General features: G+C 31.3%; 2 protein-coding genes across 2 annotated transcripts in view; both read left to right on the top strand.

Moving 5' to 3' along the window:
- Positions 1-2,206: 2,206 nt before the first annotated feature.
- Positions 2,207-2,647, top strand: LOC111712323 (repetitive proline-rich cell wall protein 1-like). The gene has a single exon (XM_023486897.1). It carries the CDS (start codon positions 2,207-2,209, stop codon positions 2,645-2,647), a length of 441 nt encoding a protein of 146 aa, XP_023342665.1.
- Positions 2,648-5,217: 2,570 nt separating this feature from the next.
- LOC111712321 (uncharacterized) overlaps positions 5,218-15,337 on the top strand; it is a 17,617-nt gene continuing 7,497 nt past the window's right edge. The window contains exons 1-8 of the mRNA XM_023486895.1: positions 5,218-5,463; positions 5,680-5,717; positions 6,562-6,626; positions 7,841-7,908; positions 8,337-8,396; positions 9,311-9,341; positions 13,611-13,642; positions 13,942-13,996. Of these exons, the coding sequence (XP_023342663.1) occupies positions 5,423-5,463; positions 5,680-5,717; positions 6,562-6,626; positions 7,841-7,908; positions 8,337-8,396; positions 9,311-9,341; positions 13,611-13,642; positions 13,942-13,996 (390 nt within the window). The 5' untranslated portion in view covers positions 5,218-5,422. The remainder of the gene's footprint in view (positions 5,464-5,679; positions 5,718-6,561; positions 6,627-7,840; positions 7,909-8,336; positions 8,397-9,310; positions 9,342-13,610; positions 13,643-13,941; positions 13,997-15,337) is intronic.

Genomic DNA, 15,337 nt, shown 5'->3' with positions numbered 1-15,337 from the left:
TTGAAATAAAAATTAAATAAAAACAGAAATTTATTTTTCATTGCAAATGATTGTTCTGTAAATCTATCTGATCTTAATAAAATGTTAGATAAAAGACAAATTAAACATGTTGATGCATACATGGAAAGTTCAGATTGTACATGAACTTATGAATACAAGAACGTCAATAGTTTATAAGTTGAAAGATTTGATTATTTCTTAATAACTGAAATGATAAGTATGTTATGTAATGAGTAATCAATGGCGCCTATTTGTGCATAATTTTGCAAATATGTGTCTCAAAAAAAGCGGGGAATAATTGGTCTACAGACTCGTTTGTAATCGGATTTGCAAGATGGAGACCATTTTTAAAGTCTACGTACAATTGCCGATTCAATGAGCCCAATTTTTTAGATTTAAAAATGACAATTTTTAAAGACTCCTAAAAATTTCCAACAAGCATTGCCGATTACATAATTGTGCAACGGCGATTATCTTATTTTTTTTGGAAACTTTAAATTGTCATTTTATGATCTCTAAAAGCCTAAAATTGGGCTTTTTAAATCGAAACATGGTCTCAGTGGTTTAAAAATGGTCTCAATCTTGAAAATACGATTATAAACAAGTACGAACGTAGATCCAATTATTCCCCGTTTTTTTAGATACCCTGTATATATTCAAAATATCTAAACAAATTTTACATCATTTATATTTGTATGTATATCTTAATGTTTGAATAAAATCTTTATAATAATAAGACAGGACATTAATTAAAACAAAGCAATAAAAGAAACAGAGTATACTTACATGCAGGGTTACTCTCAAAGAAAGAACTTCAGAGACGACTGTAAGGAATTGTATTTAATGTTAGCCTTCATAAATGGTTCAATGCATCTGTTATATTGTGTTCTTTATTGTTAAAACATTTAGTAATAATATTTAATGCCGAGGATCAAGTTTAATTTTCAGGTCGTCATTACCATATCAACCTTTATGGGTAACCATGTACCACCATTTTATCTTGGAAAGGTATTTTTAAACTGCAAAATGTTTTTATGTTGATTTGTCCCGCTTGAATCTTTAGATAAAAAGGGTTAAAGACAAAACCATTACTAATGATTTTAGCGTGAAAGCTCCACGTTTTGGTCCACTGTTTGAAGCGCAGTAAACTCTGCAGTTTGTTTTGCTCCAGTTTCCTGTCTAGAGTAATTTGCTCTATTGTTCTCTCTAGAGTAATTTTCTCTAGTGTCCTGTAGACTATTTTGCTCTATTTTCCTGTCTAGGATATTTTGCTCTATTGTCCTGTCTAAAGTATTTTGCTCTAGCGTCCTGTCTAGACTATTTTGCTATATTGTCCTGTCTAGAGTATTTTGCTCTAGTGTCCTGTCTAGAGTATTTTGCTCTAGTGTCCTGTCTAGAGTATTTTGCTATTTTGTTCTATCTAGAGTATTTTGCATTCTAGTCCTATCTAGAGTATTTTGCTATATTGTCCTGTCTAGAGTTATATATTTTCTTTAGTTTAAATACTAATCAATCTTGTTTGCCAACATATACTCACATATCGATCCCTACTAAAAGGTTTTCTATTTAAACTTTTAAGATTTTATTTCAACTATAAGGGGCTATGGGAGCTAATACAACCCCCCCCCCCTAATAATAATAATAATAATAATAATAATAATAAGAAAAAGAAGAAGAAGAAGAAGAAGAAGAAGAAGAAGAAGAAGAAGAAAAAAAAACGAAAAAAAGAATTAAATTGTTGCGAAGCGCTCTGGACTGCAGTAAGGTATCGTATGACTTACTGTGCAGCAGTGTAGGGCTCCCCCCGGCAAAATGGTGTTAGTGCCCCCGGCTAAATGATTTAATTTCACTTTCTGTTGACCAAGTTCCGAGTACATACCATACTGCACAGTGGGCTTAAATCTTTCAGAACCCGACAAAACAACTGTTTTAGGCGTTCACCTTATATATAAAAACATTATTGTTGCGGTTTCTATACAATTTTATGAAAGAATGCGAGTAAAATTTTTTTTGTCCCATATATTAAGCCCACTGTGTGTAAAATATATTAGTAAGGGGAGCCCCTACACTTCAAGGCAGGCTGAAAAGGTTTAGAACGCGCTAAACTCTAGTTTAAAGATTTCTCCAAAATTTTCCCAGAAACTCAGATAATGGACGGTATATGTTCTCCAGTTTACTATATACAACCCCGACCTATAGACGTGATATGTTCTCTAGTTTACTATATACAACACCGACCTATAGACGTGATATGTTCTCCAGTTTACCATATACAACCCCGACCTATAGACGTGATATGTTCTCCAGTTTACCATATACAACCCCGACCTATAGACGTGATATGTTCTCCAGTTTACTATATACAACCCCGGTCTATAGACGTGATATGTTCTCCAGTTTACTATATACAACACCGACCTATAGACGTGATATGTTCTCCAGTTTACCATATACAACCCCGACCTATAGACGTGATATGTTCTCTAGTTTACTGTATACAACCCTGACCTATAGACGTGATATGTTCTCCAGTTTACTATATACAACCCCGACCTATAGACGTGATATGTTCTCCAGTTTACTATACACAACACCGACCTATAGACGTGATATGTTCTCCAGTTTACTATATACAATCCCGACCTAAAGACGTGATATGTTCTCTATTTTACTATATACAATCCCGACCTATAGACGTGATATGTTCTCTATTTTAATATATACAATCCCGACCTATAGACGTGATATGTTCTCTAGTTTACTATATACAACCCCGACCTATAGACGTGATATGTTCTCTAGTTTACTATATACAACACCGACCTATAGACGTGATATGTTCTCTATTTTAATATACACTTATACGTGTAGATCAATAAAACTGTGAAACATAATATTGTTAGCCGACTGTTAGATGAAAGCTTTGATTTTAAATAGTCCAATAAACTTTCGACCAAACTTTAATGATTATTATTTTCTAAGAACAACATTCAAAGAAAGTTTCCTGATTTAATAATGTTATGTTATTTATCGGTTTATGGATAAACATTGGGCAAAATGTAAAACCAAATGTTTTCCCAAATATTGAAAAATAGTAATTTTGAGATAAGAAACTTATGCACAGAAATTATTCTAAAGCTTAAAGATTATATTATTAATAAGTTGTTTTATTGGAAAGAAAATATTTAATAATTTAAGTAATTGATTGAATTACTGAGTGAGTTTGTCAGTAAATAAAAAAGTAAGTGAGTGATTTGCTGATTGAGAGAGTCAGTTTGTTAGTAAGTAAGTAAGTGAATAATTGAATGAGAAAGTGTATGAGCTAGTGAGTAAGTCAGTAAGCTAGTGATTGAGTGAGTTAATTGAATGAGTAAGGGATTCAGTCATTATGTATGTGAGTGATTTGCTGAGTGAGTAAGTCAGCAAGTAAGTAAGTCAGTAATTGAATGAGTGAGTCTGTAATTAAGTGAGGGAGTGAATAGTCAGTTAGAAAGTGAATAAATGAATAAGTGAGTAAGGGATAGAGTCAGTCAGTCAATAAGTAAGTTAGTTATTGAGTTACTGAGTGAGTAATTGAATAAGTAAGTAATTCAGTAACTATACTGATGAGTGATTTGCCAAAGTCAGTTAGTCAGCAAGTAAGTGAGTGGAATAATTAACTGAGTGAGTCAGATAGTTAGTAGGTAAGTGAGTAAGTGACCTAAACTTAAGTGAAACTAGATGAGAAATTGAATTGAAGAATAATGTTTACTAAGAACTAACAAATAATTCCATGTATTATAAAGAACGGGTATTTTTACTGCAACTGCAATGTGAAAATTAATATAAGTCCTGCAAGTCCAAGAGATTAATATTCAATAGATTAATAAATCAGAATCATGAGATTTCATTTAAGAATGAGAAGAAAAAAGCTATTAGATACTTTAAAACAAAACTTAAAAAAGTATTCGATAGGATAGGATTATAACATTACTACCTTAATTCAGATTAAATTAACTTTGGGTATGCTTCACAAGACGTAAAAAGTAAACACTCCCTTTTTAAGAAATAGCTTGTTGACATGAACAAATGGCTGTAGGTATAATCAGTTAATTTTGAAATCAGGAATGAATGCATGAAGAGGGAAAGCAGAATTTTAGGTTTAGGTGTTGTTCTATCTATCTATCTATCCACCTATATCTCTATCTATCTATCTATCCAACTATATGTCTATCTATCTATCTATCTATCCAACTATATGTCTATCTATCTATCCAACTTTATGTTTATCTACCTATCTATCTATCTATCTATCTATCTATCTATCTATCTCCTAACCTAATTTCATTACTGGTTAGTGATTAGTCATGTAGAAATGCCCAAAATGTATAGATCTCTAAGAATCAAAGAATGGTTTCGATTTCTCCTTATAACGTATAATTACAAAAATACTGTTAAACTATACATTAATTTGCACATTAAAAAATGTATTTAAGAATAATCTGTAAAATTTAAAGAATGGGTGAGTTTTCTTTTAACCTCTTAAATTTGTTTTCAATTATTGTTCTTTGCTCCGAATTTTGTTGTTAAAACAGGGAAATGGAAATCAGTGTGTTCTGACTCCCCCTGTAAATACTTGATTTAAGAATTAGAAAATCAGGATTTTAGAACAATGATATTCAATTATTAATTTAATAACAACATTTCAGAAATAAAAAAAAAATTATAAGATCTAGGAATTAATGAAACTGCAAGTATTAATTTCACAAACACATAAAAGTTTAACTAATATAGATTTTTTACTAGTCACTAAAATTAGATATCAGAAAAATTTAAGGCATAGACATTTGTACATATTGGGCTTGCCTGTTTTAAAAAAAGTTTGTATCCAAAAAACGAGAAAAAAATTAAATTTTGAAAACTTTGCAAATACACCAATGGAAAAAGAGAAAAATTATCTTGTTTTATAATGTACAAAGCAGATAAGGCGGCAGAAACAGCAACATTTTAAGGCAAAATGATTACTTAAAAGAGGAGCGTGAAACACTCTAATTACCACTTTTAGTTAAGTGTGAGAATATTAATTACACTGGAATGAAAGAACTAAATATTGCAATTAATAGGAAAGATATATAATATACAGGCTGGATTATCATGCAATCTAATATTAAGAATATTTGAAGAAAAGCTATTTAGAAGAAAAGCTATTTGTTACAAAATGTTTTTCTTTTCAGATTTTAAGAATGTAGCAAGCTTCCAAAGTGAGAAAAAGTGTTGATTAAGAAACTTTCAAACTTCAAGTTGTTTTCCACCTAGAACCTAGAATATTATCTAGGAAGAGTGTCTAAGATCTATATAAGAGAACTATAAAACACCATATTGGACTGGGTTCTGAGAAACAAGAACATATTGAACCGCGCTGCTGGCAAACAGGAAACCAAAGATGAGATTAGAGAAATTTATTCTTTCTATCCTTCTATTTAGGAAAACATGGAAATTTTAAACAGATTGATATTTGTCTACAAAGGGACTGTATGCGTAATTTCTCTGCATTGTTAGAGTGGCATATCTGATTCACAACGGTGCCATTTAAACGATTGTCTAAGATGAACCAAGGATATAAATTTTAAATATCTTATTCGTTCAAGCAAAATTTTCAAACTTAATTTTGATTTTTTTTTAAATTTCCTGATTGATTAGATCGACTGTTCTCAGTTCCTTCACATTATCATGCATAGGTAACAAAATAAAATTGAATTAAATTTATCTGAAGAAAAACATGCTGTGGGAAAACCACCACTTTCAGTAGTTTTCCTACGATCAAATTTGAAAGTGACAAAGGAATTAAGCCTTTGCCATAAACTCAAATTTTCTAATCGCTATATTTTTGCAACATGGTGGTTTAAACCTGAAACCTTTGATATTTCAAACTTAGATTATTTGATTAATCAGAATTAATAGTTTGAAATACCCAAGTTCTACAATATTGAAATGATATATATAGGAATGAGAAAATAAGAGTTTGTGGCAAAGGCTCAATTAATTTCAACTTAATTGAAAACATCTTGAGATCGAAAAATAAATGATAGAAGATAAAAGAAAAAGCTTAAATAATAAAAAAATATCCTAAATAAATGTGTTAAAAGAATCATGAAAAGTTTATAACGACTTGAACTATTTATTGCACTATTATTTTGGTTCGCTGTGTTAAAAAGTTTTTGGAAACAAATTTTCTCTTTATCGAGAACCTTTAAGATTGAGAGAAAATTCAAGTCCAAAAACGTTGTGCCAAAATAGTATTGTTATAGGTAACTTTATGAAACGTTTGCTTACTTGTCTTACTGCAATAGCTATTTCTAGATAAAATAAGATTTATTTTAATTTATTTTGAACAAAAATTTTGAAAATATTCAAATTTTTTTGGAGAAAATGTGGGAATCAATCAAAACTTTAAAGCTCACGTTCTATAATGTACAGCTAATTTAACTTTATAGCAAGATGATTACTGTATAGCACGTTTATAAAAGAATTCACGATGAAGTGATAAAATGCACACAATAGTTTCATAACATGTTGTTTTAGGATTTTTGTTTGCAAAGCTGCCAACATTTGAGATAAACTCTAATGGTATTCAACAAGTAGAGCAGGTAGAACCTTATAGAAAACCAAGTAGAGTAGGTAGAAACCTGTAGAAAACCAAGTAGAGCAGGTAAAACCCTGTAGAAAACCAAGTAGAGCAGGTAGAACCCTGTAGAAAACCAAGTAGAGCAGGTAGAACCCTGAAGAAAACCAAGAAGAGCAGGTAAACCCCTGTAGAAAACCAAGTAGAGCAGGTAAAACCCTGTAGAAAACCAAGTAGAGCAGGTAGAACCCTGAAGAAAACCAAGTACAGCAGGTACAACCCTGTAGAAAACCAAGTAGAGCAGGTAGAACCCTGTAGAAAGCCAAGTAGAGCAGGTAAAACCCTGAAGAAAGCCAAGTAGAGCAGGTACAACCCTGTAGAAAACCAAGTACAGCAGGTAGAACCCTGCAGAAAACCAAGTAGAGCAGGTAGAACCCTGAAGAAAACCAAGTACAGCAGGTACAACCCTGTAGAAAACCAAGTAGAGCAGGTAGAACCCTGAAGAAAGCCAAGTAGAGCAGGTACAACCCTGTAGAAAACCAAGTAGAGCAGGTAAAACCCTATAGAAAACCAATTAGAGCAGGTAGAACCCTGTAAAAAAACAAGTAGAGCAGGTAGAACCCTGTAGAAAGCCAAGTAGAGCAGATACAACCCTATAGAAAACCAATTAGAGCAGGTAGAACCCTGTAGAAAACCAAGTAGAGCAGGTAAAACCCTGAAGAAAACCAAGTAGAGCAGGTAGAACCCTGTAGAAAACCAAGTAGAGCAGGTAAAACCCTATAGAAAACCAAGTAGAGCAGGTATGACCCTGTAGAAAACCAAGTAGAGAAGGTACAACCCTGTAGAAAACCAAGTAGAGCAGGTAAAACCCTGTAGAAAACCAAGTAGAGCAGGTAAAACCCTATAGAAAACCAAATAGAGCAGGTAAAATCCTGTAGAAAACCAGGTACTGTTCGTGAAAAGAATAAGAAGAACCTTGATAAAATCATGAGCTTTGCATCTTTTTTTGCTCAGTGAATTTACGCAATTTTACAAGATTGAAATAGCATGGTAATACGGATTTTCAAAAGATCAAATTAACAATTTAACCCGCAAACTTTTTGATCCACTCAAATAGAAACTGAAGGAATAAATATAAAGTCGTCTCAATTGTAAACATATTTATGCTACGTCCACTCTAAAGAATTCTAAAGTTCTTAAAGTTGAAGAAAAAATATGAATAAAATAAATTTTGTTCAGGGGAGCTTTCTTACAAACATAACAGCAGCTTCGGGAACAATTGATGTCTGTATAATTGGTCTTATTGGGTAAGTTTTATACTTTTTTCTTTTACTTTTTTCATCTTACTTTTATTTTTAAATGCTCTTTGTTTCTTATTCTTGGCTCCTTCAATTTAATAGTCTTGTTCTTGTTCTTGTTCTTGTTCTTGTTCTTGTTCTTCTTCTTTTGCTTCTTTTTCTTCTTCTTCTTCTTCTTCTTCTTCTTCTTCTTCTTCTTCTTCTTCTTCTTCTTCTTCTTCTTCTTCTTCTTCTTCTTCTGCTTCTTCTTCTTCTTCTTCTTCTCTTTTTCTTCTTCTTCTTCTTCTTCTTCCTTCTTCTTCTTCTTCTTCTTCTTTTTCTACTTTTTCTTCTTTTTAATAATAATAATTATCATCGATTATTATTATTATTTTAAAGATCATTATTAGTATCATTAATTATTATTATTATTATTATAATATACATGTTCTAACCAGGGTTGGAATAGCAGTCCTTGTTCCTCTGGTTCCAGGAGGTTTACAGCTTTTACAGAACAGGTAATTTATATATTTAACAGATATCCAGACAAATGGACAGATGGACATCTAGACAGTCGGACAAATTAAAAATTAGACATATTTACACAAAATGACAGATGCCTTTTTTCTTTTATTTTAAACAATCAAATGTTTCTGTACTTCTGTAAATCTCCCCAAGAATCAAAAATTTTTATCAAATTAGAAATTTTAATCTTCATAATTTTTCGTGTTTTTCTTTAGTCTAATGGCTGAGACAAAAAATACAAACTTAAAGGGAGTGACCGGTTAAATAACGACGACAAAAAATAAAGTAGAAATTCTATAATAAACATATTTCTCAAAAAAAAATGTCAATAAATCAATGTTAGAATCGATTATTTCATTTTTATCATTATATTGAATTTCTTATTTTTTTTTAATTTGTTCACAAATATCTACATACTCTTCAAATGTCGTCTTTTCAATAAAATTCCAGAAAAAATAACGAGAGATTATTTGTAAACTAATAATTAAATAAGATATCTTATTTTCGATGATAAGATTTAATTTTTATTTTCTCAACCTGTTTCTAGCTAAACAATTATTTAATTTACTGTTGAATTTTTGTTATATTTTTTGTCGTCGTTGTTTGACAATTTAAAAATCCGATTCTCAAAACGTACCCACCCAAATTGATGATTTTGAAAGTCGACTTTGCGCTCAAACTAGCAATAAGCGATTTTTTGTCGCTTAACTAGCAGCCATTCAAATTTTGCTGCTAATTAAGCATTTTTTTGGTTTCGTATTTTAGAATGTGGGCTGCGAAAATGAGATGTAATAAATGTCGACATAAGCCAACTTAGAATTTGTTTTTAATGTATACGAAGGAAGAAAGCAAAATATTCTGTTTTTGACGATATAAGATTTTAAAAAATAATAATTTTTCTTTTTAGAATATCTACGGATAGCTATAATTATATACAGGTATACATTTTGTTATTTAAATCTTTAAAGGGACAGACCAGCTATGTAAGGTAGTTCAACTGACTATGCAGTGTTGTGGACAAATTCTTTTAGGATTCATTTGAGACATAGCCGGTCTGTCCCTTTAAATTAAAGAAAATGAGAAGAAATATGTGATCATAGAGAAATTATGAATTGGAGAGATTAAAAAAATATCTAAGGCACTACAGATGTAATTTCAATACATCCTCCCCTTCTAAATTGGGTCAGAAGAAACTACATACACATTCTCTTTTTGAAAAAAAATTAAGATGAAAGTAAAAGAAATGAAGTAAGAATGCAAAAAAAAAATAGATTTAAAGAAGAAATAAATTCAATAAATTCAAAGAAAACTAATTAAAAGAGAAAAAACTAAATAAATATAAATAAGAAAAAACTGCGAACATTAACCTTTCAAAGATTAAGACAATTCTTGATTAAACAAGTTAAATGAAAGAAAAGCGATTCAAATAGTAACCGTTAAACCGTTAACTCATAGCAAACATTATTTATTTCCTATTGATCTGAAAATCGATTGTTATCCAGTGCGGTTATCTGTAAAAGTTAAAATTGCGGAATTGTGCAGCAGACACAAGGGAAGAATACAGAGAAACATTTTAATCTCTTTTCAAAACAGAGAACACTGACAAACTAGACAAAAAGATAATTCTAAACAACGTGACTGGTCCGGATTTGTGACCTTGTAACCTCTATGGGGTTTAATTTTACGCAGAATTATATCAAAGACTAATTTTTCTCAGCTGAAAACTTTAGAATTGGATGCACTTAATCCTGATCGCTTAATCTGAATATCCAATATGGAAACTTATCATTTTCTTTTTAATCCGCTCTATTCTACTACATGTAATAACGATACGTTTGATTACAAATAGAGATACAATGCTATATCAATTGGATTATTATCAGATTGAACCAAAGTCAGCTGGTCAGCTGTTAAACAAATATGAATTAAATCATGTTAATATGAACTTGTTAAAAAACATATTTTATTCACATTTGAAGACCAAAGTCCATTTGAACGTTAGTCTTAATAAACATTAATCCAAACTTACGTTCGGTCAATTAATCATTAGTCCAATTAATATGACACCACAACTGCGGGAAAATTAAAAACCGGTTTTCAAAAGTTAAAAAGTGCATCTGTAATCTCTAGAAAATAATCTATAAGACTAAATTAGTCTTGAGATTAGAAAAAAAGAGGATCAAGCATTGATCTGGATATTCACCATTCTAAAATATCAGCTCTGATTACATATTAGAAATTCAAAACATTTTTGTTCTTCTCAATAGCTCTTCAATAAGAGGAGTTATAATTGAAAACTTTTAAGATTTAAGATTTAAGAATTTTACTTTCCATTTACTTTAGTTTAACATGAGAAAATGACCATAATTCCTAATTGTTTGTTGAACAAAGATCAAAAGAATATCCGGTTGTAAATCTGGCAACTTGGCCTGTAAACGGAGAAAGGTTAGCCTGTAACCAGAGAAAGGTTACCCTGTAACCGGAGAAAGGTTAGTCTGTAACCGGAGAAAGGCCGGTTAGCCTGTAGCCGGAGAAAGGTTAGCCTGTAACCGAAGAAATGTAACGCTAAAAATATGGTAGACGGTTCCTTTAAAAAGGGAGGGTAGAAAAGAGAAAGGGTTCAGTTGGTTATTCATTGATAAAGTGTGAGAAAATGTATGTTCAAGGTCTCTTAAACGTGTATTTTTGCCCCCCCCCCCTTCGTATTGCTGGGAGGGAAGAGGAGGGGTCCCTCCATCCATATCGTGGAGGTAAAGATCATTATTAGTATCATTAATTATTATTATTATTATTATAATATACATGTTCTAACCAGGGTTGGAATAGCAGTCCTTGTTCCTCTGGTTCCAGGAGGTTTACAGCTTTTACAGAACAGGTAATTTATATATTTAACAGATATCCAGACAAATGGACAGATGGACATCTAGACAGTCGGACAAATTAAAAATTAGACATATTTACACAAAATGACAGATGCCTTTTTTCTTTTATTTTAAACAATCAAATGTTTCTGTACTTCTGTAAATCTCCCCAAGAATCAAAAATTTTTATCAAATTAGAAATTTTAATCTTCATAATTTTTCGTGTTTTTCTTTAGTCTAATGGCTGAGACAAAAAATACAAACTTAAAGGGAGTGACCGGTTAAATAACGACGACAAAAAATAAAGTAGAAATTCTATAATAAACATATTTCTCAAAAAAAAATGTCAATAAATCAATGTTAGAATCGATTATTTCTTATCAGGGGTACGTTCTCACACTTTCTCTATTTCTTCTCAATATTAACCTTATTCTTATTAAAATCATATATCCTAAAACGTTCACAAATACGATATATATGTATGTAAAAGGTAATCAATCATAACTTAACCACAATTTGAAAACTGATGTATTTTTCCATTGTTTTGTAAACGTTTAAATTTAGCGAAAGTATTATGGAATTACGATTGTAAAGGCATTCGTATTTTTCCCAAAATTATGAACAGCATTCTTTAAATTTGTATCAACGGTACTATGGTCAAGATACGGTTATATAACCAGAAAACTGCAGAATAGGAAGACGACATTATAGCACTGCTAAAAAGTGAATTTGATTATGTAACAAAGCAAATAGTTTTACTAGTAATGTATTAACATGCTTCAATCACGTCAATCTAATGTAAATTCCACGTAAGATTGAATCATTATATTTTATATTTTTAATGATTTGGCAAAGAAAAAAAGCAAGTTTACAGTTGCAGAAAACCATAAATGTACAGAAAAAAAAACAGTATAAATTTCATACAGTCGTAGCTAAAGTCTCGGTAACCTTCCAGCACATGTGTATTCAATTGTGTTTGCAAAGAGTTGAATTCATTTTAGAATATATTCCTTTGATTAAAAATATCAAAAGAATAAAAATTGGTAAATTTAAAAATAAAACCAAAAATATCTAAAGAATAACATTGTTTTAATTTCATTATTTTTAATAACTTACTTTAAAAACTCACATCAAAGAAAAAATTCTGAAATCTAAATGAAATAAATTTGGCTTGTCAGGGTGTCTGTTTGTTTGTTTGTCTGTTTTTTGTATCCAATAAATGTCCAAACGGCTGAACCTATCGGACCCAAATTTTGTGTGGGACATCATGTGACCCCAGGGAAGGTTTATGAATGATCAAAATTTAAAAAAATTGTGTTTAAAATATTTTTATTTTTGCAAAGTTTTGAAAATGCGCAAAAAAATATTATGAAATCTGCAAACTTTTTTTGTTTTCTGTACAAAGAGAAGATGCTCATAGATAAAGCCACAAGTTACAATACAAGATGGGCGCGAAGCACCCTAAAAGCCTAGTTTCAATAAAAAAATAATTAGATAATTCCAAACAGATTCCCATTATTTTTGTCTTAAGATACAAACTTTCTTATTCTAAATATCAAAAAATTAAAATATCTATAAACCCACAGAAAAAAATAGTAAAGGAATTGAGTCTTTGTCACAAACTATGATTTTCTAATCCCAATATCTTAGAAACTCAATGTCGTAAACCTTTGATTTTTCAAACTTATATTTTTTCATCTAACAAAAGTCATAGTTTGAAATGTCAAAGGTTTACGACGTTGGAATCAAAATATATTGGGATTAGAAAATCAGAGTTTGTGGCAAAGACTCAATTCCTTTAAAATGTCAATAGGTTTGCGCTTTAAAGTAGGTCCACGTGTATTTGGTTTATTTCAAAGGATCGAAAACAGTTTTAGGATTTTCCAAATAGATTCAAGTACAATAGATGGCATCGTAGAATTTGTACACTCTCAGTACAGCCGTATTCTGACGTCACAAGTGTCAATTCAGTTTTTGTGTCCGACAAAATTATTGATAATAGTGATAATTTTAGAATAAAGTGCTTATCTCACAGAAAAATAAGATCAATTTTATGTGTTCTTTATTTTCGGTTCTACACTTTTTTATTTAATCTTTGAAAACATGTCAAAATGTGAGAAAATTTTGTTTTCCTTGTTGTATTTGACACTTGTGACGTCGTGTATAATTGCTCCATTTCTCTGTTGCCACCTATTGTACTTGATATTCTATTCTATTTGGGATTTTCTCAAACAATGTGGACGTAATGTTAGAAAAGAAAACAATCAACAAAAGAAACACACAAAAAATTCTAAATTTAAATAAAAAAGCGCATTATGTATTATTTTGTAATAATATTTTTTTCAGAATGCCGGATACCCTGATTTATCTGATTCTAGGTAAATATTTAAAATAAAAATGTTAAAAATGTAAAAATCAAGAAAAAAAATTGAATTAAACTGGTTAACTCTTTACTTTTGCTAAAACCTCTTAAAATCAGATATTTGTATTTCTGTCTTAAAAATTGCCAACTAATTTAGCAATGAAATAAAATTGCCAACTAATTTAGCAATGAAATAAAAGTTTACAGCTCGTAAAAAAACTTGAATAAAGAAAAAATTCTTGAAAATTTGCATCCTTTGTGGGTGGTGGTACCCCCCGTAAACCTTGCTTTTGATAATCTAAAATGAATTTACAGAGTTGACTTATATAACGGGTATGACAATGAAGTAGACAGTGCAGTGTTTGAAAAGGTAATCTTTTAATTTTTGTTTTTTCTCTCATGTTTTATATCATTTACTTGTTTTTTATTTGACATTTTATCTCTAAAATGGCAATTTTCATTTTATCAACAATCACCGTCAACGGACAGCCGTTGCGTAGTTCATTTGAGTATCCGAGCTGGTCCCAGTTTGTACTGTATCGCCCGGACATTGGGTAAATAAAGCAGACACTCAATAAAACTAGCCGGTGCAACAAGGTTGACGCGGTCAGACTTTAAGTTGAATTTACTTTTACTGAAGGGTCAGAGGTGCGTGCGTTGCATATATCAACTCGATAAAGACGACTTTTGATTGGATACAGAATACAGATAGACATGAAAACGATGAGAAGCAGAAAATAAAATAGCTTCTCATTAATAACCCGTAATTACTTATAAACTAGAAAACAAAGCTTGATAACATTTTTTTGTTAATTTAGATACAGGGTGTCCCACGAAACATGACAGTATGCAGGACGACTTGAATGTCGTCTTGATTTTTGATATAATTTGCTGCGTTTATTTGTCAACCTAATTTTAGAAGTAAAATTCTAGAGATAATAATCACAAAATTTCCCTTATCCTGCCATTTCCAAAATGTGGTCTGCCTTTTTTGGGCTTTCAATATTGCCCGAGATATGAAGAATTTCGTTCAGATTTCAACAATTTTGCGACTCAAAGAAGTTCGTAGTAAGATTTCGATTCTACTGGAGACCACCGGAGGGATTTTATTTTCACTGGAGGGGTTTCAAAAATGCTTTTAACAATTTAAAACTTTACGCAGGGTGATTTACATTCCACTGGAGGGATTCAGATATCCTTCCTAGGGATTTATAATTCCACTGGAGGGATTCAGTTATCCTTCCAAGGGGTTTATAATTCCACTGGAGGGATTCAGATATCTTTCCTAGGGGTTTATAATTCCACTGGAGGGATTCAGATATCCTTCCTGGGGGTTTATAATTCCACTGGAGGGATTCAGATATCCAACCTAGGGGTTTATAATTCCACTTGAGGGATTCAGATATCCTTCCGAGGGCCGGGTTTATAATTCCACTGGAGGGATTCAGATGTCCTTCCAAGGGGTTTATAATTCCACTGGAGGGATTCAGATATCCTTCCTAGGGGTTTATAACTCCACTGGAGGGATTCAGATATCCTTCCTAGGGGTTTATAACTCCATTAGAGGGATTCAGATATGCTTCTTGGGGGTTTATGATTCCACTGGAGGGATTCAGATATCCTTCCGTGGGGTTTATAATTCCACTTGAGGGATTCAGTTATCCTTCCAAGGGGTTTATAATTCCACTGGAGGGATTCAGATATCCTTCCT

The sequence above is a fragment of the Eurytemora carolleeae genome, unplaced genomic scaffold, assembly GCF_000591075.1.
Source record: "Eurytemora carolleeae unplaced genomic scaffold, Eaff_2.0 scaffold1239, whole genome shotgun sequence".
Classification (NCBI taxonomy): domain Eukaryota; kingdom Metazoa; phylum Arthropoda; class Copepoda; order Calanoida; family Temoridae; genus Eurytemora; species Eurytemora carolleeae.
Note: the sequence above shows the minus strand (reverse complement) of the source record. Positions and strands in the feature narration are given on the sequence as shown.